At 45.6% G+C, this 26,196-nt stretch overlaps 2 protein-coding genes across 3 annotated transcripts in view; both read right to left on the reverse strand.

The window, feature by feature from the left end:
- CFAP65 (cilia and flagella associated protein 65) overlaps positions 1 to 836 on the reverse strand; it is a 42,210-nt gene extending 41,374 nt beyond the window's left edge. Inside the window, exon 1 of one of the 2 annotated variants that reach the window (XM_033160727.1) lies at positions 744 to 836. The gene's annotated coding sequence lies outside the window, so the exon portion shown is untranslated. Of the gene's footprint in view, positions 1 to 410; positions 532 to 743 lie in introns of those variants that run through there. The other variant, XM_033160718.1, reaches the window with a different exon arrangement.
- A 6,663-nt stretch (positions 837 to 7,499) lies between these two features.
- Positions 7,500 to 23,014, reverse strand: LOC117046012 (motor neuron and pancreas homeobox protein 1-like). The gene is made up of 3 exons (XM_033147725.1): positions 22,244 to 23,014; positions 8,792 to 8,952; positions 7,500 to 7,805 (listed from the first exon to the last, which is right to left on the reverse strand). The coding sequence occupies exons 1-3, from the start codon at positions 22,680 to 22,682 to the stop codon at positions 7,500 to 7,502; spliced, it is 906 nt and encodes a 301-aa protein (XP_033003616.1). The 5' UTR covers positions 22,683 to 23,014.
- Between the last annotated feature and the right edge of the window lie 3,182 nt (positions 23,015 to 26,196).

A 26,196-nucleotide genomic window follows, 5' to 3' on the forward strand; every position in this document is an offset into this window, starting at 1 on the left:
TGAATAAGTATTTTTTGTGTATGTGTGCGTGCGCAAATTAGGTCACTGAGCAAATAAAGATGCTGGTTGAGCTGGGGTCTCCCTGGCACTGTGCTTTGAAACATGCCCAGCAGCAGTGCTTTTTATGGGTACTCAGTGGTACGCAGTACCTGCACCTTTTGTTGTTAAAAAGTGTGGCACTTACTGTAACAGCTTCATGGTGAGTAACGGCAGGGCTCTTTTTCTAGAAAAATAGGTGCCCAAGAGCATGCAATTTTTCACATTTTTAAAAAGGGGAATGAAGGACAGGAGATCTGGAGTGCACAGTCGGTGCCACTAAGTGGAAGGAATATCCTGCTTTCGGTGAGCCTTGCTAAGAGGGCGGCGGGAGTGTGGAGGTCGGGCGTCCTGGAGCGGGCACCGGGTCCTACCTAATCTTCACCTTCCCACAGCTCAGGAGAGGGAAATCCTAGAACAGGCGAACGCGGCGCGAGAGGAAGATCAAAGCAGGCGAAGAACGCGAAACCGGCGTTGCTACAGAAACGAGACGCGGAAATGGCCTATCCGAGTAACTAAGTACGGCTGCCGTGGAGGGACATTCCTATTACAAAAGGGCGTTTGAGGGCCGTCCCGGGAAAATGAGACCAATGTGTGCGCGTCGTGAATGGGGCAAGCTGGGAAGCAGCAAGTCCAGAAGGTTTTGGTTAAAAAATAAGAAGGAAGTAAGGAAGGAGATCAGACCCCACCCGCTCCGCTCCCCGTACCTCATAACGAAGCTGGCCTGTAGAGAAAGCGCTCGAGCAAGAAGTGGCATTTCTCCTCCCCCAAAAAAGTGGCTTCTTGTCCAAACCGCCGCCAAAAGGATTCTGTTCCGTGTAACCCCGGCATTTATTAATCTTTGCCAGCTGCGGCTCATTGAACTAGATGCAGCTGTTCCTTAGCTTGATCCCGCTCAGGTGCTTGAAGAAGCGGGTGGGTGTGTCGCAGGCGGGGCGGGGAGATCTAATGATCTTCTAAAATGCTGTGGTCCTCCAGATGTTTTCACTCCCAACCCCCACCAGCCCCAGCTAATATGACTAATGGCCAGAGACCATGGGAGTTGTAGTCCAGCAACATGTGGGGGGGAGAGCTGGGATAGATTAATGGTTTCTTGTTCGTTTGGTCAGGTGTAAGATTTTGCATAGAGGTTTTGCATGGATGAAGGAATAGATACAGTTAAATCATAATGGGATTAAATAGCAGTGTGACAGTACTTTAAAAAAAAATCCTTCAAACTGAGAGCAATAGTTTGATGTGGAACATATTTCCATAACCAGTCCTTTTTTCATATGATATTTAACCCCTAGATCTCACTCCCAGTGTTTGGTAGATTTTAGGTGATAAATCAAGGTGCATAAACAAACCATACAACTTACTCAATACCTTATGTGTCTGATGCATAGTAATGAGGTTTTCAAATTCCATTTTGTCTCATACATGGCCTTATTTTGTTGCAAAACTATTGACTATATTTTATGTAAATACTGGGAGATATACTGGAAGTGCACACTGTGTGCAAGAGACAGTTTTGCAGGACACAGGTAGGGACTTCAAAGATGGGATGGAGAAGAGGGTTTATATACCAGTTTGATTTCTGGGTTGTAGTCAGCCGGGTCCTGCTCAGAATAAACCCACTGAAATTCATCAACCTGAGCTAGTCATGTCCATTAATTTTAATAAGTCTACTCTGAGTAGGACTAACATTAGATACAGCCTTTTGGCTGTATGTTTCTAATTAGACTCCCCCCCCCCCCAAAAAAAATATGGCAGCTGTGATCTTAGTCATTCATTGATCAATTCTAGATGTTTGCTGCAACGCTGGGTGATAAAAAAATATTATCAGCTTTTGTTCACCTGACAAAAGCTACATTGGGACAAAAGTCCTTTTTTAAATTTTATTTTTCAGTTTAACAACAATAATCATACATTAAAAAGATAGATCGATACATATTTATTTTGACTCCCCTTCCCCCCTTCCCTGGCTTCTTATAAAAGAATTTTCAAAACTGCATCTCCCCCTTAACACCTTTAACTTTGTTACTCTCTGAATTTCTTTTAAATTAACCTTTTAACTGCTTCGTTTAAAATTAATCCTGCTAATGTGTTTAATTGTTTAATTGTTCCTCAGTCTATATTAAAAGTTCTTTCTTCTTGACTCTTTATTCTTCCTGTAAGTTTTGCCATTTCTGCATAGTCCACAAACTTTGCCTACCATTCTTCCTTAGTTGGGACAGTATCTTCTTTCCATCCCTGCGCAAAAAGCATTCTGGCAGCAATACATAAAACTCTTTATGTATGCAATTTTTTCTCGTCTTTCAGTATCTCTCAGTGGGACAAAAGGTCAATAGGCTTAAAAGGAAATAGCTGCCCATCCCACTCAAGATGTCCTTATGCAATTTGAAGGCAACAGGTGGACTGTTCAATATCGTATCCAGCATCTTCTCTCCCAAAGGTACTCTTGGGAACAGTAGTATGGTAGAACATATCCCAGATCTATTCTTGAAAAGAGGTTTTGTTCTGATGGTAAATGCACAGGCAACAGTGTCCAGATTCCCAAGTTCCACATCCTTGAGAGAGATCCATGGGATCTAGAAACATCCTTGCCAGTGCCCTTGGTGTTGTAAAACTGCATTGGTTCTGAGATACATGGAGAAGGGTAAAAATGTGTCTTTAATGGGGTATGTCTGTTTACATTCTGAGTCATGCAGCTAAATGACCATAAATCAACCCTTTCCCCTCTCTCTTCAATACCACCCCTCCCCCCAAACTGGACAGGTGCCCAGATGCAGCAGAAACAATCTCATAAATAAGAGCCACTAAATAACATGCTTTGCGCAGCGGCAGGGAGCCACAAACAAACTCTGCATGAGCTGAATGCCACCATCCATCACTTTAATGGGTGTACTCTGGAAATTAAACCTGTCATGGCCCATCAGGGGGAATGTTTCAGCATGTGACATCCTGATACCACACACTTCTTCCATCTTTTTCTCTGCCTTGTGCCACCTTCTCCATGTGCTTCCACTTAACCTGTGACCTTTGCTACTTTGAAGCTCTAGTGTCATATTATGAGGTCAGTTCTAAGGATGTGATAGGGCTTGGCTCTTCTATCAGAATTCATGGGTGCTCATGTGCCTGAGAGAGCCATCATTTGCTATCTGGCTGTTTTAAGCACAGTTCTAGGGACACAGGTTTTGCAGAAGAGGACAAGTGGAATCTCAGTTATGCCAGTTGGGGGAACACAAAGCTTACCTGAATGCAGGATGCTGAAGGACCATGTTCCTTATTATTTCTATCTATCTCGAATATCCATTCCTGGATATCAGGGGCAAGACATTAGGTGTAATTGGAAGAATCTCATCTGCATGAAAAGCGTTGGCAGTGGCATCCTGAAAGTAAGAAGATCACTTCAGGGAAGTCAGTAATATGAACCTCATGTAAAACTGCCCCTCATTAATAGATTTACATTAGCAGCAGTTCTTCTCAATAAATTGCAGGGGAATGCAGCAAGAAAATTCTGTTGGCATCCCTGCATATAACCACTATGCAAACCAGATCAGTATGAATGCTTGATAAAGACCAGACATAGTCTACCCTCCACGCAAGCTGTTTCGGAAGAAAGCAAATCCAGATGAAAGCTCAATAAACGGATCATCTAGAATAGCGCTTTGGTGTAAAACAGGCTTCCTCAACCTCGGCCCTCCAGATGTTTTTGGCCTACAACTCCCATGATCCCTAGCTAGCAGACCAGTGGGTCAGGGATGATGGAAACTGTAGTCTCAAAACATCTGGAGGGCCGAGGTTGAGGAAGCCTGGTGTAAAACGATCAGGGCTGCATTTCTTCACTTCAGCCGCTGTGTGTCACTGTTGCTCTGTGCCTCTTATCTGTTTGTAAGGAGCTGTACTAACTAGTTCATTTTATGACACTACCTTTGAGGCAGGCCTTCCTAGGAAGCTGAAGGCGATAGTTAGGGAAGTTGTTCCCCTCTCCTAAGATGTAGTACAGTATATCCCAGGTTCTGATGTCATTACACTACTCACTTACTAAACCAACGCCATTAGCTGCTGCTGTTGGCAAATGTAATGTTCAACAAAACAGTGTGAGGACACAATGCTAGTTGTGCTACATATTACTGAAGGAGAGACGTGTCTTTTAACTGAAATAAAACCCCTCATCTTGTTGTTATCCCACAGGCATCTGGGTGACCACTGTGAGAACAGGATGCTGGACTAGATGAGCCATTGACCTGATCCAGCGGGCTGCTCTTGTGTTCTTATTTTGAATGCTTCAGTGCTAGGTCTCCAGCTTGTTGAGATCACTTTATCTCTTTGGAAATCTCCTCACTCAAGCTCCATAAGCTGCATTTTTGCAGTGTTTCTGAAAGGAGGCAGCAATCGCCTCCTTCCGTATGAAATGTACACCTAAAGATTCCTCCAGCCATAGAGGTCTATGCTCAAGACTTCAGGGCCAAACTGTGATATTGGGTGACATTCAGCAGCTATTTCCTTTGGGAGGGAAGGCTCCCATTGGCACAGGAGAAAATGCTTTAATTCTCCCTCTCAGTTTCCTGCAGTTCTGATGCTGGTCTGATCTCCTTTGCCTGATTTCTATATTGGGGGGAGGGGGGATGCAAAAAAATGTTGATTGCATTCCTGCAGGTCATGTGTACTTTGGCCCTTAAGATGTGCCGTGCTGTATTGGCTGAAGGCCCACCCTGTCCACCAATCTTCTCAAGAATCCCAACCCCATTAGCAGCGGAGACACCAACTTCAGGTTTGAACTCAAGCTGCGCTGAGTTTCCAGCAGGATACTAGCCAATGTAAGTGGGGCTTCAAGTCTTGATGATGACTTTAAGGCCCACTTGGACTAGCTACACATTGGAGCTCCCGATGTTCTGAAACACAGTCAATCCCAGCAGAGCCTTAAGTCACCACTGATCAGCTGATTGATGCCGGCATTAAACCCTGCTTTCAGCTGGGATCAGGTCCACTTGGATGCTCCTACTGGGAGCTCAGGAACTTTGTGAATACAGAAGTCTGGAAATCTGGGAATAGAGATTGCCTGAAGCCTAGGCTAGATGGGTAATTGGGTAATTGAACAGTTGATTCCTGGTGATACATGTTGCCAAGTGTTTAGCAGGATGCTTGTGGAGAAGGAAGTCTTTATTTGTGGAACAGGTGAAGTACCAGCTGATGAATGTTTGTGGTTGGATGACTAATGAACATTGAGGTTTCTGAGGTTTGTGACTCAACAGCATGACACACGTAATGATTACATCTCTTACTGAACCATCTTTTGTTATTCTGACGGCTTCTAGACCACACACAGTCCCTCATCAGAAAAGGAGGTACAGAGCAAAAATAATATTTGACTTGCATGTGATATCAGGATGGATGTGTGTATAAACACACACACACACTTAATTTTGATTTGCCCAAGGTAAAACAGTTTCAAATCTCCCCACTGGCTCTTTCTTGAGGGGCGGTGTCTCAGAGTGATCAAGATACATAAGAACACCCAGCCTCTTTTATTTTTGCACTTATATTTTAAGTATCATTGTGAGGAACTAATAAACATTAGATGTGGAGAAAATATGACTGAATTATGAATATTGCTATAGGGGGGAAAGAATGAAACATTGTTTGCCCACAGCTGTTCCTTCCTCTATGTCAGATTTCTACATGCAACGACCGAGTTTCTCACCTTTTGTGTGAGGGCATGGGGCCTATGAGTTCAAACATACTTTGCCCTGTCCATACAGTATTACATGTGTCCTCTTACTTTGTAGAGCAGGAGTAGCCAACATAGTGCCTTTGAGAGGTTATTGGACCACAACTTCTGTGGGATGTAATCCACTGAGAGCTGTCAAGTGCAACATTCCTTGTTTTCCTAGAGTGGACATGTAAGGGAATGTTTGGTTCAGCCAGTTGAAACTTCCTGTTCCTCCTGGAGGACATTCCATGCATGTGACTAGTGGGTGGGCATGACCTTTCCAGACTTGGTAAAAGGACAAGACATGCTGCCTCACCTCTCTGCGCCCCCTCTCTCTTTTCCATCTTCCTTTCATCCTGCAAACTTCCCAGACTGCTAACTGCAGTCATTAGGTCAACCCACATATGGGGTGAACCTGTTTGTATATGCTTGTAACTTTAAGCCTTAAGCCTGCCTTCAGGGATCACACTGTGCTCTGCCTGATCGTGAGTAAACTTTCTTTTTATTGCTTATGAATAAGACTCTGGTGTCTTTATTATTTTAGGAGGGATTCAAGGGGTCTTACCAGGATAATAGTAGAACACATTGCAATGTGGACAAGCCAGATTGAATTGCATATTGTCTTAAGAAACTCACATGAGTTTGCAACTAGTTTTCTGCTGTGTAAAGGGGAATGCACTCTGCTAAGTAAAGGAACTTGCTAGCGCAAGTTAGGAAAGATATTAATAAACAATATATCTTCTCCTGCCACCCTGAACATTCCCACAACTTCCATCATTCCTGATGACTGGCCCTGCTGCTTAGGACCACTTGGAGCTATAGACCAAGAGCATTTGGAGAGCATCGTGTTGGCTACTCCTGGCATAGGCAATACAATATCTGAGTGAAAGCACAGCAATACCTGTAGAGTTGATAATGATAACTCATTCCTTGGAAGACCACACACATGGAAAGTCAGTGTATTAAGTAACCTAATTTGCTTCCTACTTGCAGCCTGATCTTATGCATGTTTATCTTCCTGGCATCATCATATGAGCACCAGTATGTACAGTTTGTAACCCCCTAATGGCCATAAAAGGGGCTTATAATTCCTACTACCTGGGTTACTATTGCAATCCAACTTCCATGCAGTATCTCTAACCTCACAGCATGTTGCAAATGGCTCCTAAGTACCTCCCCCAAAGCATCCATTTCAACTGTTTGTAAATGTGTCAGGTTCTGGACCAGTTTTTCATTACCTCCGGCTACATGTATTCTTTTTTCTTATTTCTCCAATGAGAGGGATTCTACCCAGGAGACTGGGATTTCCTCTTTTCCTCACCAGCCAACATTGTGGAGACAATATCTGGAGCCCCCTCTCTTCCTCATTAGCGAGGGCTGAAGCAATTAAATTGCAGGATGGAAAGGTTCTGTCATGAAGGGTTTTGTCAGAATACATGGATGGGGAGAAAAATGCCTTGAAACCACAGCAAAACAAATCGCAGCTTGCTAGTATGCTGAAGTAAATGCCTTTATACCATCGTGAGGAGAATCCCAAGGCGCGTGCTTCCCCTCCCTGCTCCAGATACACTAATAGAACAATTACAAGATAAATATATTCCAAACACACATAAGTTAAGTGGCACAGTTTCACCAGGGCACCAGCCCAGGCAGAGTCTTTTTAAGTCTATGAGCAAAAGGAGGGCACCAATCCTTTTTCGGTGATCTAGAGCTGGTTGCTGGATCCCGCCCCACCGCCCCCGCCATGCTTGTTGGGCTTATGGTCCGCTCATAGCAACAAGTTCATCTCCCTGTGACTTCGAACCTCCTCTTCCTCCTCTGAGCATGAGGAATCTGGGCTGTAGCTGAAGGTGTCAGCACTGTGGCGCAGGAACTGTGTGCCAGCACTGTGGCTACTGCATTCATCGCCACCGCTCTCCTCTTCCTCCTCCTGCCCTCGCCCTTCTCCGGACAGCAGTTTCTCGGAGGCCTTGCTCACGCCCCTCTGTTTCTCAGCCTCAGCTTGTGACACCTGCTCTTTGGCCTTCCGGCTGCGTTTCCACTTCATCCTGCGGTTCTGAAACCAGATTTTCACCTGTGTGAGATGGACAGACAGACAGTGACAGGTACTTTGTTGGGAGGAGATTTCTTCCAACACTCTGGCATTTCCATCCTTCTGTCCTAACCTTAAGACCCCAGGATCAGCCTTTTTCTCAACCTGGTTGCCCTCCAGGTGTTTTGGACTGCAACTTCCATCAGCTCCAGCCAGCGTGGTCAGGGATGATGGGGTTGCAGCCCAAAAACATCTGGAGAGCATCAAGGTGATGAAGACTGCTCTAGATATCCCCATTGTCTGTGTCACTGTGCCTTCTACTGTTCTCCATACGTGGAACCATCCCTTGGTTTCACCTGAACCAGATTTACGGTACTCCAATGCTATAAGCTATGATTGATCACCTCCTTTTTTTGATAACAATCTACCTATTTTTGCTACACTGCACAGGAGCTACTTCCTTTCTGTACATTTGTGTAGCCCATCAACATTCGCCACAAGATTTCCTGCAGTTTTCATCTGGAAATTTGTAAAGCTACAGGCCTTTCCTTTCCAGTGTTTATGCACTAAGTAGTACAAAATGTACAGTATGTGATATACACCTAAATACATCACTAAGCCTAGTGTGCTCACAGTTGACATTGTTTATAGAGCCCAGAGGTTTGGTCTATCTATTTATTGCGTGATATATACCAAAAAAGACCTTTTGTAGCTTTCATTTCTCTGTGGTAATTGGTGCAAAGATCTGTATGGGAAAGTACAGTGGTACCTCGGGTTAAGAACTTAACCTGAAACTGTTCTTAACCTGAGGTACCACTTTAGCTAATGGGGCCTCCTGCTGCCGCCGCGCGATTTCTGTTCTCATCCTGAAGCAAAGTTCTTGACCCGAGGTACTATTTCTGGGATAACGGAGTCTGTAACCTGAAGCCTCCGTAACCCAAGGTACCACTGTACTGGGGGAAGAAAAGAATTCCCTTGACTGTTGCGAAGGCCATACACCCCCCACCCCCCACCCCCCGGTGATGTACCTGCGTTTCAGTTAGCATCAGAGACGTGGCCACCTCAAAGCGCTTGGGCCTTGATAAGTATTTGTTGATCTTGAACTGGTTCTCAAGTTCAAGGAGTTGCTGGCTGGTAAATGCTGTTCGGGGTCGGCGGCACTTGCCCATCAGGCCAGACTGTGGGGCAACTGAAAGGGAAAGAAAGAGTCAGGAAGAATAAACTTGACCTGGAAGGATGTTACAGGTGGCAGCTGCATAGTAAGTGCAATTTGTTTTAAACTGGTTTAATATTATATTCTAAAATGGGTGGGTAGTAAATCAGATTGTTATTATGGAAGAAGAAGGAAGAGGAAAGAGGAGGAAAAGGAGGTGGAGGTCTGGGCTGTATCCTTAGCTAGAGAAAGAGGGGGACACAATACACTTTTTTAAAAAAATTCATTGCCAACAGAAACAAAGTAAGCAGCATGTTTATGAAGCAGGTTTTAAAAAAAAAAAAACTCTACTCATGGACCATTGTATGGACAAGTAAAAAATTCCCACTCAGCCCCAAAACAGCCAGTGGACTGGGTGGGGATCAAAAATGCAGAGTGAGGGTGGAAAGTCTTAAATAGTCCCTCAGCTCCATTCTTTACACCAGCCTTAGGGTGCAACTGCACACCAAGCATCAGAGCATCACACTCCTTCCCTTGCCCAGTGGCAGACAATGCTCTCCTCACTGGGGGGGGGGGGAGATTTGCTTAAAGGTGCTTATGGGAGCACCTTTCTTCTGCAGAACAAGACACTTATTTCTGCCCAAAGAAGTGAGATCCAGTGTGGTGTTCTGGTCAGAGTGTCAATCATCTTGATAACCTTCATGTTACTAATCCAATCTGGCTACTTTATGTCATAGCAAAGCCAATTCAGAGTGAGAACAGAAATCATTGCCCTCACTCTCTAGGCAAAGACTTTCATCCCTGTTCAAAGACAGTTCTCCAAAAATCAACAAAAGACTGGTGATTTTTTTTTTTTTGCAGGGAATAGAAGTCTCTGAAAAGAAAATAGATCTTATTTTGACTCGTTCCTAGATACCACTCCTCTAATTAATTCCACTGGAAACATACAAAAATCCGATAAGGAAATAACACCTGTGGTAGTATTCCCTAACCAGCAGTGGCATTTGATGCTGTATATGAGGCCCAGCAGACGCTGTGAGGAGACATAAGCTAGACGCATGGAGCCCACTGCCTTCCCTTCAAGTAATGATTTTATTGCCTTACTGATATTAACCTGCTTGATATGTTATCAGTGCTCATTTTAACAATCACAATCAATTCCGTTGGTGAAATTAAACCTCCTTTATTAGCCTAAGGTGTATTTAATTACCTCCAGCTGTCCTAAGGTGGTGATAAAGGCAGCTTGACTCCACAGAGGCCTTAGAACGCCTATCTCACTAATGAACCTTTATCAGAGCAGCCTGCTGAATAGAGAAAGGAGGGGGGAAACTGAACAAAAGAAGCTTTGAGTTTTGAGTTTGCCCCACACAGGCAGAACAGGAAGGGTGCTGCTGATGCCCCTAATCATCATCAACTTTATGGGCTTCCACCAGAATTAGCTTTTACTGCCCTTCACTAAATAGAGAACAGACTTTCAGTGGCGGAAGACAGGTACAGAATGCCAGGAAAACATTGTGGGAATTCTATACAAACATGCAAGTTGCTTTGATCGCGGCACACATTGGAAACGAAAGAGGTGGGTTCTGAAAGGGAAACTCTCACACCCCTAAAAAGGCTTCCCATAGTGCAGGAAAAGACAATGTGCTGCCCTCCCATTGACTACAAATCCCATCATCCTTGACCATTGGTATAGCTGGCTGGGGATGATGGAATTTGTGGTCCAAAACATTTGGAGGGCCACCACATTGGCTATCCCTGTCACAGCAACATAGGAAGCTGCCTGATATTGCAAGGGACCAGTGGTCCATCAAGCTAAGTCCACACTAACTGGCAATGGTTTGCCAGAGTTTCAAAGAGGGTATATTCCCAGTCCTACCTGGAGATACTGGGAACTGAACCTGGAATCTTCTGCATGAAAAGCAGTTTCGCTACTGCTGAGCTATAGCCCTTCCCCATACTCTGTCACATATCTCCAAGCCCCAGTTATCAACAAGGTGATGCTTAATTTGCAGAAGCTGAGTTAAATGAATGCCTCCATGTAAAATAAGCTAAGCTGCCTGATCATAACCATGAAGGTATGTATGCATGGCAGTATCCAGCAAGGCATTTAATTTGGCATCCGCCTTTGGATTGCTTTGTACTTTTGAATCTTTGCTCCTAAGGATCTGTGTCATGGGGCTCCTTGCTGCTCCTGTATATGCCAAGAAGATGCTGAAATTAAGTTATGGGAACATGAGTAAGATTGCCTCCACCTAAACATTAGGAAGAACTTCCTGACAGTGAGAGCTGTTCGGCAGTGGAATTTGCTACCAAGGAGTGTTGTGGAGTCTCCTTCTTTGGAGGTCTTTAAGCAGAGGCTTGACAGCCATCTGTCAGGAATGCTTTGATGGTGTTTCCTGCTTGGCAGGGGGTTGGACTGGATGGCCCTTGTGGTCTCTTCCAACTCTATGATTCTATGATTTAATTCCTGCAGCAAACTCCTAGGTGGTTAGCAGGAGCTGTCTGGAAATTCCAAAGCATTTCAGTATTAAAATAAAGTATTTCAACAGAGTACAACATTTCAGTTTTCAGATCGACCAATCAACAAAATATAGATATTGTAGATAATTTAAGGATGACAGCCCTAATCTGGATAAAGTTAGTCATGATTAACAGCCAGCCCTATTTATGATCTTGCAAAAGCCATTTATTTCAGTGGCCTTGGACGCACCTCACCCTAGGAGTCGAGTTGTAGGTCCATTGAAACCCATTGCTTGCAGTATAACTCGCATCTTAATTAACTTGGACTGAAGCGTTTGTACATTATGTACAAATTTAAACTGAAACAAAATGTGGAAAAAACATGTTCGCATTTGAAGATGCCTATTCGAATGTCACCATGCAAAGGGAAGGTGGGATCTCAAGTCAGAGTGAAAGCCTACAAGGGCAACTGTTGTCTGAAAAAAAAATATGCCAACAATCTAGATGTGCAGATGCAAATGAGGGCAGGGGTGTCTTCCATGGATGCAGATAAGTGCATAAGATTTCCAGGAAGAGGAGAGAGTGTGTGTGTGTGTGTGTGTGTGTGTGTGTAAGTGGGTGGCAGCGGTGGGAAGTCATGTTTCACCAGGATGTCATGTTTTATTTCCTCTTGTTCATATTTTGAGCACTCGTATGAAATTAAATACACTTCCTAGGTGTTCTGCAGACTGGAGAACTGTCCAGCTTTCTTTCTCTTTATTAATTTTTCATGTTGGATAGCAGCACAGAAACATTAAGGCAATTTGAACAGACCCTTGCAAGCAGTTCGAAAGGAGCACCATCAAGCATAAGGAAAAAACAAAAACAAATGTGCCTCAGATAATGATAAAGTGGAAATGAATATTCATAAGTATTCAAAATTCACTAGAATGTCCCGTTTCACTTGTCAGTTTTCTCATATCTGTAACTTAGGCTGTGACCCTGAATACACTTACTAGAGAATAAGTATTACTGAACTCAGTAAGAGGCACTTCAGAATGAACTTTTAGATTATTTTTTAATTTTATTTTTTAATACCATGGGGTTGGGGTGCTATTTAGATTTTCAACCTCAGATGGGGGGGGGGGGTAACAAAAATGCCACAGCAAGACTCACATCTTTTCACATGGAGCCAGGATGTCAAAGATGCTCCTGTGTTCTGTTCAAACAAATGTGAATTACTACTAAGATCAAAATATTCTCCTGCTTTCCCCCTTTTATATTTGCCACTGCCCATTAACTCAGGTGCTGATGCTTCCTACTAGGAGTCCATCTGCAAACGCAAACTGTTAATACATAGACTTTCTATTGGCCCTTTGTCTGTGGAAGGAAAGAGAAACCCCTCCATATTAAAAACAAAAAACAAAAAAACACCTGCTTGCAATATGCTATTTTTATTGGAGTTCGTTGTTGTATTAAACTCCACCCCACCCCACATCTTCTTTTTTAAATAATCATCTCGATCATCTAGGCAGCTTTGTTTCTCTTTTATTTTTCAGATGTACAAACCAAAAGTATTTTAAACACAGCAAGAACGAGCATAAACAAAGGCTTTAAAAGGGGACAATTGATATTAGTAACTTGCTAAAAAATACTCCTGAAGAGTTGTAATTTTATGTTGTGAACCTCCCTGAGATCTAGGCAGGTATGCAAATTTAAACAACAACAACAACATGTTTAAAGTGTACGTTTTTCCGAAGCACCTCTGTTTGTTAGCTGTCTGCAAGTTTACAGTAGCCGCGCAGGGCAGGACACACCTTGGCATAATAATGGCTGAATGGCCTGACTGGGTGTGCGCCAACAGGATGCCAAATATGCCAGCTGGGACGCGCGATCTTCTGGAGGCTGCCCTGTCCCTGTATAAAAGAGGAGCTTGGGCTGCCTGCGATGCCATCGCTGTTTCATGGTTTTGCGCATTTGCTGTTTCGTTTTTATTTTCCCGGTTTGTTTTATTGATGAAACGTTCACCTTCATAGGGCTTGGAGAGAGCATCCCCCAGTTACCAAATGGGTGGCCTAGAGAGGGTAATCCGGGGAGGCATGTGGCGTTAACATATCAGAGTCGAAGAGCCCAGCAGATATGTTGCGGTGGAATGGTACTGGGCAATGAAACACTCATATTCCCTGAATTGGATTATCTTGCAAGATCAGAATAGGGGCGAGGACTTGCTGACAGAACAGCCCACAACATTCGGCACAGTGCTGCCAAATCGAATGAGACGGTCAGGCACGGGCTTCGCTTTACCAAGTTGTAACTCATAGAGTAGCAGAGACATCACCTTGCCGACAAAGGTCCGTATAGTTAAAGCTATGGTTTTCCCAGTAGTAATGTACGGAAGCGAGAGCTGGACCATAAAGAAGACTGATCGCGGAAGAATGGATGCTTTTGAATTATGGTGCTGGAGGAGACTCTTGAGAGTCCCGTGGACTGCAAAAAGATCAAACTTATCCATCCTTAAAGAAATCAGCCCTGAGTGCTCACTGGAAGGGCAGATCCTGAAGTTGAGGCTCCAGTACTTTGGACACCTTATGAGAAGAGAAGACTCCCTGGAAAAGACCCTGATGTTGGGAAAGATGGAGGGCAGAAGGAGAAGGGGACGACAGAGGATGAGATGGTTGGACAGTGTTCTCGAAGCCACTGGCATGAGTTTGGCCAAACTGCGGGAGGCAGTGGAGGATAGGGGTGCCTGGCGTGCTCTGGTCCATGGGGTCACGAAGAGTCGGACACGACACGACTGAACGACTGAACAACAACAATTCATAGAGCCAATCGGGCTTCACTGCTACTCTCTCCACGGAATGTATCCGAGTTGGGGATGGCGCGTGCCTTAGATGCAGATCTGGGTCTTGTTTGCTTTGAAACTGGACATTTCTGGTGCATATTTTCAGGAGAGACCTATGGATACAGGCATGCCAACAGTTTTCCCTGCTGCTAGCTCCCTAAGAGGCTGAGCAAAACAATACAGACAGAAATACATACATACATACATACATACCTATAACTACCGGTATATCAATCCAACACGAAAACTTGGGGAGTGTGTGTGTGTGTGTGTGCGCGCGCGCGCGCGTGCGTGTGTACAGCTACATGGGATTGCGCTATGGATTTGCACACGATGTTCATACTCCTTGCATGCATAGCTTCTCCTTTGGGCACTTCAAAGACAACAACAATGTGATGATATGCTCACAGTTTACGGACATCGTGTCTTCGTCGTCCCCACCCCCATCTCCTTGCCAGTCAAACACTTCTGAAAGCTGCGTTTGATTCGCTCCGGATCCTTTCGCGCTGGGAAACCACGAAAGCACAGCGGAGCGCCCTGAGGACAAACCTCCTGCGCTACGTCCTTTCCTGTTTGTGCGGGTGAGGAGGGAGGGAGCCACGCTTCAAGAATCTGCCCAAGGGGACCTTGACGGGGTCATTTTCTTAGCCAAGAAAGCCTCCTCTCCTGACGAGCAACGCGATCCATCCGATGCACATTTACTGGAGAGTAAGTCCCAGTGATTCAACCGAACCAGGGTTCACTTCCAAGAGAGAGAAATGCGCTTCGAATTTGCTTTAAAGGTCTCGCGTGCACGCAGCCACAGGCTGGCAAGTCCAGGTTGCACAATTGACGTTGACTTGGCGCTCTTGAGACAAACCTGCTTCACCTCCTTTCGTCCCCCCCCCCCCAAATCGGATTTTAGGGGATATGGGAGTGGGGGGAATTGCACTGAAAAGCCTTGGATAACAATTCCTTGAGGCTAGGTCCAGGCAAACAAATCCGAATGAGAAGGTCGCCCGGAAGACCATTCAGCAACACAAGCGACCCAGAGCCGCTTAAAAACCGCACCGGTGGCGGCGTTTATAATGAAATAATTAATATGCAGATTTTGGCCGGGGCGGCGGCGGCAGAAAGCCATCAGCTAACTGATTTGCCAGCCTCCCAAGGTCGGTTGTTGACAAGGATGCCCGTAGCTACGCAGATGACGCAGTTTAGGATGGAAATAAACTTCCCTATTTAAAATCACAATTAATGAACATATTAAATCAAGGAAGCGATTGATGGGTGCATTCAACCTTAATGTACGGAAGCCCCTAATGCAGGGACATAAATACACAGCCTCTTCAAAACCACCCACATTTTATTTCTTTTCTCTTTTTTCCCTTTGTGTTTGAGGAAGAGACACCGTTTGAGTTAGAGCCAGCACATCGTCAGAGACAGAGCTAATCCTAACTGGGGGAAAGGGGGAATCGGCGCACACGTATCTGCAGCTGAAAGTCACGTAGCTCAGTTACCCTGTTGGATATTGCTTTTTTGTATTTTGCGGTATGATGACCTGACACGGATGAAAAAAAGGTCTAGGAAGGAAGGAAGGAAGGTATATTGAGTTCAGAGGGATTTAAATGTCCTTGGAGTATTCAGAGTCTGACTAAACACCAGGAAGAACTTTGTGACAGTGGAACGGCCTCCCTTAGAATGTTGTGGACTCTCCTTCATTGATGGTAGATTTTAAATATACATGTCCACCCGGCCCGCGGGTCGGTTTAATCCGGCCCCTGTGGTAGTTTATTTCCTGGGGTAAAATCCTAAAAAAAACCTCAACAACTTCAACCCTTAAAAAAAAAAAGCTCAGCATCTTCAACCCTAAAAAAAAGGTTAACAACTTTGGTTTGCCCTTTGAAAAAAGTTTGGACACCACTGCGTGATGCCTGCTCTCCAATCTTTCCCCCGATGTTGTACAGCTCTTGAGACAGACAGATCACAGATTAAGTGTGGGACTTACTACTTACTTCTGAGCAAACGTATACAGGGTGGCCTTCCTAAGTGCCTTTACCCAGAAGCGGCAAATCTCATGGAGTTCACGAGGACCTTAGCGATGCCTGTATACGACTGCCTTTACTGCTCACACTGATGGCGTTTTCACACACGCGCACCTTGCTCCTAAGTGCAGCTTTAAATAGTGGTTTGCGTGTATGAATGAATATGCAGAATAAATGGAGTCTCCTTTCCGCGGGTAATACCCAACGGTAGTCCTAAGTAACTAACCTAACGTCCGTTGATTTCGCTAGGTATACTCCGAGTATGAATTAGTAGGATATTACCATAGGCATTCAAAGGGCAAAGAGTCGGAATGTCTTCCTGTTTGTTTCCAGGTGATGATGAACATCTCCCAATTCCATAGCTACATAATCGGGGGCAGTAAGAACCGGGCCAAGACTGAGACTCTGACCATCCTCTGAGGCAGAGGATAACCAGCGTGGGTGCCGCGGTCCGCTTATTCCCCTGACTTTCAGTTGATCGAGCGACCATCCAGGAAAGTTGTGGTTGTCCATTACGTGACCCAGTTGTCAAATGGCCCATTCACACGTGCATGGCAATCAAATCACTAGATCTCCCTGTCAAAGCTCTTTCTTCTCTTTCCCTTGTTGAGCTGTCTCCGCCCTTGCGAAGGAGACTCGCAAGCGCGGAGATATGCGCAAGGATGACCAGAGGTGGAGGCTACAGGTTGGCAAAGCGGCTCTAGAGTCGAAGATTGCCCAACTGCGCCATTGCCAGATCTCGGCGGTTCGCTCGCCCCTGAAGACTCTCTGTAGCTGGCTGGTTGGTTGGCTACCTAACCAGTCTTCCGCCGGGGTCTTCCTCCTTTAATGCAATAAGCCACAGACACTCGGCTCGCGTCGTTGACCGGCGAACGAAGCGTGAAACAAGGCTTGTCCTTGCGCGCTGGAGCAGAAACAGGTATTTGCTCCGGGAACAATTTCCTCTGATCTGAAGGGGCAGCTGCGGAATTACGCTGCCACCTCTTCCTCCAGGTCTCCAGCTCCGGGACCCTCCAACAACAACCACCCGTCACGTTCCCGCTTGAAAAGGGTGGGAACAGATGGGCCGATGAGCCCTGGCCATTAACTTTGGTTATCTTTGGTTATCTTGCATGACCAGATAGTCCAAAGCGGCATGCGCGAGATCCGGGATGCTACCCAAATGTCCAGGCAGATAAAAGTAATGCCCGAAAAAGGGACAAGAAGCCGTTCACCTTTTCATCCTGCCAAAGGGCCCATTCAGACGTGCACGGCAGGTACTTCGCTCGCTGTCACAGCTGAACGTGTGAACTGCCTCAAGCGGAAACCATTGAGTTTGAGGCGACGCCAATCAATGCTCCTGCCGGTTGCCACGTAGACACCCGTGTCGCCAACCGAGTGATGAACCTGGTTTTGTAAACTCATGACCATCTCTGTGATTTAAATCGTTGCGAATAAGAGCTGGTAGAACGAAGGAGGGCATTCGCAAGCGCCACCCTGCTAACCCGAGGATCCAGAGACCATGAAAGCAGCACAGTCACCACCACCATATCCCCGTCCCGATCAGCTCCCACAATCCAGGCGACCAAGGGCTATTGACGTCTGAGAGATTAAAGATTTGAGCTGCAGGTTTAGTGGATAGGTTCTCTTATATCGAGTTAGAAGTACAGTAAGTCCCACTGTGTTTCAGTGGAGCTTAATCTCAGAGGAGCGTGCACAAGATTTCAGCCTGACGGGGCGACCCTCAACTTCCCTACCTGGAAGAAATCCTCGATTACAGGAGACATACATTTTACGTAAACGCATATAGGATTGCACAGTTAATGTTGCTTTCTGTCTGCTGTCCGTGGCAAGGGATATAGCGAGCTACAAACACAAAGAGTTAGAACTGAGAGCAAAACCACCAGCACCACCGGCTCCCTCTCGGCATCCCAGCTCCATTGGGGCGCTCAGGTGGCATGCGCTCATCCCTTGCAGCCATATAAACCCTGTCATCTGACACCTGACTGCAACCTTTACTTCTTGTCCTGCTACAAGAATCTGGAGTATTCATGTGTGTATTTTAAAGGACACCATAAAAACACTCCAGAAAATAATATCTGAAAATGTAAAGGAATGAGATTGGGGGGGACGGGACAGGAAATCAAAGTGGTTTGATTTATCTATCTTACTATCTGAACAAAATAAAATAAAAAATTCCTTCCAGTAGCACCTTAGAGACCAACTAAGTTAGTTCTTGGTATGAGCTTTCGTGTGCATGCACACTATCTGAAGACAAATTTGAGGGGCATGGGGTTTTTTCTATGTTGAGATCGAGCACAGAATTTTAAACCATTCGCAATCATAATTAAACGCACAGCCCTAATAAATGCAGTTAAAATACAACCGTTGAAAGTGAAACAGTGTAACGTTAATATCGACCAATGTATTAATTGATGGACCTGTCAAGATGTTTTATTAATCCACTGCACAATTAATAAGGAATGCTTTTCAGTTGATAACCGATTCAGTGTTTAAACGAGGTTTATCAAGGTGTTTAGTCGTTGCTGCTGCTTTTCTTCAAACGAAATCCCCATTGCTTTTTCATTTGGCTCCTGGAGACCAGACGCTGGCAACACGTCCCCCCACCCTCGCCCCGTTCTTTACTGGTGGGCAACTTAATTTTTTTAGAACTGCGAGGATTCGATTTCTTTTGTATAGCAGACTTTCTGAAATGTGAATGATGGAACACTTCGCCTCTCAGCCAGTTAGGAAGCCTTATAAAATCGCCTAGGTTTTTAAAGAGAAGCAAGTGGTCAGATTGAAGCTGAACAGCTTTGCTATCGGCATCTTAAAAATCTCCGAAAAGGAATACGGAGTGTCTCTTCTTCGCCCCACCTCTCTTTCACACAAACTTGTTTAGATGGGTCGGTGGTGATGGCTATCCCCCCCCCCCGCATCTCGCACACTTGTAAGCTGCATTCCGAGAAAGAGAGCCTAGAAGTTGAAGAAATAGCGCAAAATAACACACGCGCAAAAGCTGCCGCTTTCTTTGTTCGCTTGTCTGCGTCGCCTGCTTCCAGCTGACAAGACAGAGACACTCTTTTTTCTCCCCCGTTGGTAACAAATTAACTGCACCAGCCCTCCGCCAGCTCCAGCCTAAGTACCCGGAGACCTTGGGCGGATTAAAGTTCAAAACCTTTTACAACTTCCCCTGCCCAGGGTCGAGTGATTGATGTGGGAAAACTTGCCGGCAGGACAGCAGGGCTCCAGAGGTGGCTTAGCTTAGCTCTGCCCCCACCCCACCCCGTCACTATGCCTTAGAGCAGAGTTTGGGTGCAATAAAATATCACAACCGCAGTTGCCTAATGCCTCTGAACAGGTGAATCCTGCCGCGGGGAAGCCTGGAGTCTTGCCCTAGTCAATGCCAGGCTCCTTCATAGCTCCCCTCTCTGTCTCCTAGGCAAAAAGGTGCTGGTGTATGAAGCACTCCCAAAGTCATATAGACTGACTGCATTCGAAGCGGTGTCTGAAGCGATTTAAGCAAAGCACATTCCATCCATCGGCAGGAATAAATGCCAAAAGCTTCGACTTCCAGTTGCCTAACTGCAGTCTTTAGGATCAAAATATTATAATGGGGGAGTAAGCCCTATTGAATTCAGTGGGGCTTGCCACTGCGTAGGCACGTCTAGGACTGCACCGCAAAATGCGCTGAGGACCAGAGAAGGCCCCTACAGAAGGCAAAGAACATTCCGTCCTCTCCAAACCAACCACTTTAAGACAGCTGGCCATTTTAATTCAGAGCAGTCAGACCTAGTTATCACAACAATAGAGGCGGGTGGTAAATCTTCCTCTGGGCACTACCAGAGAGCGAGGGCTCTCATAATTAAACACTGTCCCAGAACCACACACACACACACACACGTACGTACTTGGGGGCAGGCTCAGTAAAGTCGCCGGAAATATATGCCTAGTTCTCTCAAGCAGCAAATAGGATGGTTATGCCCAAACTTGCCTCTGGACTGTACCACTTTCAACTACCCATTCCGACAGGTACGACTGAATGCTTCTCAGGACAAGCCATTCCGGCCTTCCCATATCAAGCTAGATGTCAGGGGAAAAAGATTTTAGCCTAGCCTTCTGCTTCGAATTCTTATTTTTCTATTTGTAGAAGTGTCAGAAACAAATGACTCTCTACGAGCGCGTGAGAGAGTTCAAGGCGTTGTTGCTAATGAGGTGGTTTGCTATGTTTTTAAGGTTTTTAATAGTATTTTAAAGTAATGTCAAGTACACCTGAGTTCTCCTCCCAATTTATTATTTAATTTTATTTGTTATATTGTTTACCCTGTCTTCACCAAGAGGTTCCAGGTTAATCTTTAACAGCCTCTGAAGACTGCCTTAACCCGCCCTTTCTAAAATCTGACACAATGCTCCCTTTTCGAGAGACCAGCCTTAGGCTGCAATCATACACATTCCCCGGGGAAGAAGCCTCGTTGAATTTAATGGGGTTTACTTTCGAGTAGGGATGCGCAGGAGGAGTGCACTATTCCCTTCTTTCTTGACTGCAATTCCCTTTTTTCTTCACTTCTCCCCAAAGCAAGATTCCTGGAACCACAGTTTAAATCACTTTCATGTCTTAGGCACTTTTCCTTAACTGGGATGTAGAAGTCGTGGGACGATATTGTAGAAAAAAGCTAAGCATTAAATCTGGGAAGGCTTGCTTTGGAAATCAACCTCACTGAATGCAGTGTGGTTTGGTTTTGAGCAACAGGAACTCATAAGAGCAGGCTGAACGTCACGCTGATGGGGGCTTTGGGGGGGGGGTCACCTAGTCTAACTGCCAGCTCAAAACAGGAACCTAGAGTTAGAGCACCTCCAACAGACGGCGGAAGCCCCCACCTCGAAGACTTCACGAAGGAAAAGACCCAGTTTTCCCCTCTCCATGACAACTGGCTCCAATGTCGAATTGTCTCCAAATGTATTTTTTTCAATAACCATTTTTTAAAGCTAGGAAGAGCTAACATGTGTCATTTAGATTAGGTTGCGATGGAGGAGGATGTTAAACGCTTCAAAATATTTGTTAAGAACGTTTTATTGGGGGGGGGGCAGGAAACACAGATACCAGTCTTTTCACTAGGTAAAATTGGTCAGGAAAAAATACACCCCGAAGGTTGATACAAATATTCCGTTCTTATCACGACGTTATTGGGAGAGCACTCTAGGTTCAATAACAAATCGAGGGTACAAGTACTCCAGGCGTGCACGCAACAGGTGCGATGAATAATTTTGGTAAACTTCATGAAAAACCAGCTTACATTCCCCCCCCCCTGAAGCTAGCCTAAACTATAAACAGAATCCACGACTGTGGGCAACTCATGCCTCAAATGGTAGAGGCTGAAGCTCGGTTTTGATAAGGAGCGCGTGAGCGCAGTTGGGGACGCTGTGATAGACTTAATCCATTTGTCGAGTCCTGTAGGATCAGATCAAAGTCCCGCCGTTCAGCACCCTAAGTGCCCACAGCACTTCACCAGACGCTTCTGGGAAGGTAATCGCCTTCCAGAAAGTGTCGTTCAGAAGCATGCAGCCATCGTGACTAGGAGCCGAGGACGGACCTGCTGTCCATGAAGCTCGTATCCTTTTAACCACCTGGTAAGCCAGCGGCGAGTATCACATCTTGTGGCAGTGATTACTATCCACATCCACAATGACAGGGATTGCCATTGCACACTGTGCAATCTTTTACCTACAGTTTTTGTTTTGATGGGTGTGTGTCGTTTGTAGCCTCTTTCGCTTTTTAAATAACGTCTTCGCAAGATGCCATGCCCTTTTCTGCGCGCTCCTACTACCTGCCCAACTGAGAAGCAGAAACTGACCCCTCCAGAAGTAGAAATGGATAAAGAGGAAACGCACAGTTAAGGAAGATCGCGCTATACATCGGAATGTGATTATTTCCCCAGGCATAGCTTATTGGGCCCCACCAGTGGCCCTGGAGAGACTTGCGCCTTGCGCCCTGGGCGCATGGTGTCCTCCCGGCTACCGGAGGCTCCGGAGGTGGGGTCTTACTCACCGTGGAAGTCGGGAAAACGGGGGGCCATGATCCCCGCGCGAATCCAGTGCTCCAGCGGGACAGCCCCGGCGACGGCGGACGCCTTGAAGTGCTCCGGACCCGGCTGAGGCAGGTGGGGGAAGGCGGCGCTGTAAGCGAAAGCAGGGTGCTGGCCGGCCAGAGCAGAGATCGGGTAGAGAGGGGGCGGGTACATGGCGGGCAGGCCGCCCAGTCCCGGAGGGGGAAAGTTCAACAAGCCGGGCTTGGGGATGAAGGCGGCGGGAGGCAACGGAGCCACCATGGAGGGCGCGCATGGCGAGGGCGTCTCGTTCCGTACGCAGGAGCCCGGGCTCCCCGTCGAGCTTTCGGGGGAAGCGCTCTGCGCGGGTCGCGGGGGCTCCTCAGCCAGGAGGGCGTCTATGCGGAAGCTTTGAGATTTCTCCATGGCCTTCTGCATCATGGCCCCCGCTCCCCAGAAGCCTTTGGGGAAAGCGGCGAGCCCCTTCGGCACGCCGTCTCAAGGGCGAGATCTCCTCTCAGCGGCCAGGCAGACTCCAGGCTCCTACTCGCGCGGGGTCGGCGGCTTGGAAAGGCTTCCGCTCCTTTACACGCACCTGCTCGCCCCCTCCTCTGGAGCCACTTCTTCTCCTCTGTCGCTCCTCCTTTCCCTCCCGCCTCCGATCTCGCCTGACACGCGAGGCAATTGTTTGAAATCTCCTCCCCACCTGTCTATTGGCTCCCGGCCCTTTTGTCCATACCGCTGCGGATCAGAAGCTGCTGCCCAAGTCATGAGTGACACACTTTGGAAGGCAGTTCTGGAGTAGCATGAATAAAAGAGTAGGCTTCTTTAGAAGAGGGAGCACTCACACCCAGTGCATTTACTGCAGAACCCTTACAGAAATAGCGGTGGCTGCTTCCAGAGGATACGGTCTTGAGAACCATCGCGGCCCCTTTAACAGGGTAACATGGACATCACAATGGTTTTTCAGCTGTTCAGCCGGGAAATAGGGGCCAATCTCTACTGGTTGGCAATACATGCTGAGGACTAGTAATTTGTGGGCTTATATTTGCAAAGCTACAGTAGCCCCGCTCCCCAGCCTTCTGCAAAGCCTTTTCAGGACAGAGGCTAATTTTTTGACGTGTGGCCACAGTATTATACTCAAGAACTGTGGTTCCGGGTTGCCAAAACTAAACCGAGGGGCGCCCTTGTACCCCTGAGGAGGTCTGTACTAAAGCAAATGTTCCTTTCTAAGAGATCTCAGTCGCACGAGACCCTAATTCTGCGCATACCCATAAACCCCGGCCCTGTTCCTTCTGATGAAGAGCTCTGTTTGCCCCACCCACTCAAAAAAAATACCTACCAATTTAAACTGGTTCCACAACCACAGAGCAAAGCTTTTTACATATTTTGTTTAATTTGGTGGCAGATTAGGAACACGCAGATAACAAACTCGTGTTCTCCATTGCCTCTAGAAAACGCTCAGTTCAAGATGAAGCAGCCGGCTCCCTAATGGTCTTGACTCTCTGCGGATGCGAACTCCGGAGGAAGCAGGAAGGAGGCAGGTACTTTTTTGGGGGGGGGGACACAGCCCACTAGCCCAGTTCTGAAGTCTCAGCAGAAAAAAAGAAAGTGGATCCTTTCCCCCACTTCTGGGAGAAGAGATGTCAACTCACATGCATTTCATACTATAAAACTAAAATGTGTCTTCTATTTGCCAAGATGATTGATAGATAGTTATTCCGCGTCCAGAGTCCTTCGGGTGCCTGGTATTAAATAAAACTTTTTATTTATGTGCTGTATTACTCCGTTGGACTTGTACCCTTCCTAGAGCTCAGAACCGAAAGAAGCATTCTTCACAGCACATGCATTTTATATTGAAATGTTAAATTTACAACACATGACGCCCACAGAACCCCAATCACATAACAATAAATCAATATTAAGAATTAAATTTGTCCATGATGCCCAATGAGATTCCATTATCACTGGAATATTAATTATATGATCACCCCCTAAGTTCATATTGCCTCCGCCCCCCATATAGTTGCCACTGAAGCAGCAATATTCTGTTCTCATTGGACACAATGGCACTTACTTCCGAGTAAGCAAGATCTTAATACAATAAATCGGTGGTGAATTCCAGTGCATTGCTTTATTTCATAACTATTACTATTGATTCAATCTGTTTGCAGTTTTAACAAGGGCAGGCGTTACTTTCTTTCTAATTTTTCAGTTTTGCACAATCGCATTCTATCCAGTTTGCCGAAAGGTCTTACATTTATAGAGAGCATCGAAGAGTACTGTATATAAAATCAAGGTTTTAATCGCGGTTGCCAGCTAAACATACCAACTAGCTATCAGTTAGCAATCATTAGTCCCTGGACTCTCCCCCCAGTTTGGGGTAATAATATAGTAAATACATTGAGGTCATTGTTATATTAGGTCGTGAGCAGTCATTTTTTCCTTCTTCAAAGCCTATACTTGCCTTTTCCCCACCTATCCCCCATCTGAAATCCTGGAGTCAGTTGCGGGATGACCTATAGGTGTCCTCACCTGTTTTGTATATCAGACTTTGCAGGAAGCCCCAAACAATTCAGCTTTCTTTTGATATCCTTTCCCTTCCCTTTCTAAGTTTCTAGTGTCCTTATGTGAAGAATGCATGGAATCTTTTGGAAGAGCAATGAAGGACAGTTGAACACACTACATTTCATGTAATATTCCTTTTAAGCTCCTATCTATTGGGAGTTAAAGATTAAATATGGTGCTGCTATTCAAAAGTGGAAGTTTAATTTTATATCAATGTGTTTCATGTTTCACTCATATTGCTTCTTATTTTAACCTTATTGGCATATTCATATCGGTTGATGGTAATGTCTGAACACTTTAATACTTAGCATAATTTATTATCAGTGTTCTATGTATTGGATGCTTTTAGATGCGTAGGATATTTTATTTATCCTTCCTCTTCTTACTTTTGTAAGAATGCAAATACCTATTTCAGTAGAGTAATTTAACAATCTGTGTGCAACTTATCTTTAGAAGCTTTTAGAGACAAGATGTCTACTTTCTCATAGTAGGGTGAAAAATAAGGGGGAGAGACTGAAATGAGATCAGCAACCCTCAGTGCATCAGTCTAGCACTTGAAGGAAAGTCAATGCAGGTTTGTTCCTTAAAAAAAAAAAAAAAACATTTAGGAAACTTGGAAGTTCCTCTCACTATCTAATCTTTCCCATTGCATACACATCAGCCTCCAGTACAAAGCTGAATTTCATCCAAAACCTTCCAACATAAACTGTACACATGGCTGAAAAACCCAATTGCCACCTGCATGTTAAGGTTTTATGGGTCCACCTAAATGCTTTGTATATTCTCCCTAAAACAATAATGTGTGAAGTGACACTTAATGGATTGACAGTCGCTTAAATTTAGACCAGGAGTCTGCAAACGTTTTCAACAGGGGGCCCGCAGACCTTGGGGGGGGCCAGACTATATATTCTTTTTGGGGGGATGAACAAATTCCTATGTCCCACAAATAACCCAGAGATGCATTTTAAATAAAAGCACACAATCTACTCATGTAAAAACACCAGGCAGGCCCCACAAATAACCCAAAGATGCATTAAAAATAAAAGGACACATTCTACTCATGTAAAAACATGCTGATTCCAGGACCGTCCACAGGCCAGATTTAGAAGGCGTTTGGGCCGGATCCGTCCCCCGGGCCTTAGTTTGCCTACCCATGGTTTAGACCAGGGGTGGCCAACTCCCAAGAGACTGCGATCCACCTCATAGGGTTAAAAACTGGCAGCGATCTACCCCCCTTTTTGGGGTTCAGGTCAAAGTTGTTGAGCTTTTTTTAGGAAGGAAAGCCCTGTTTTTTTTAGGAGAGCCAGAGTTGTTGAGCTTGTTTGGGGGGGGGGCTGGTGATCTACCACAGACATCTAGTGATCTACTGGTAGATCACGATCTACCT

The sequence above is a fragment of the Lacerta agilis genome, chromosome 1, assembly GCF_009819535.1.
Source record: "Lacerta agilis isolate rLacAgi1 chromosome 1, rLacAgi1.pri, whole genome shotgun sequence".
In the NCBI taxonomy this organism is placed as follows: domain Eukaryota; kingdom Metazoa; phylum Chordata; class Lepidosauria; order Squamata; family Lacertidae; genus Lacerta; species Lacerta agilis.

Bases quoted from the DNA above. Each gene is read 5' to 3' on its own strand.
- LOC117046012 (XM_033147725.1), bottom strand. From the start codon at position 22,682: ATGATGCAGAAGGCCATGGAGAAATCTCAAAGCTTCCGCATAGACGCC. The intron at 8,953-22,243 runs GTGAGTAAGACC...TTTCCCTTTCAG, and splicing joins CCGTTTTCCCGACTTCCACG to TTGCCCCACAGTCTGGCCTG. The intron at 7,806-8,791 runs GTACATCACCGG...CATCTCACACAG, and splicing joins TGATGCTAACTGAAACGCAG to GTGAAAATCTGGTTTCAGAA.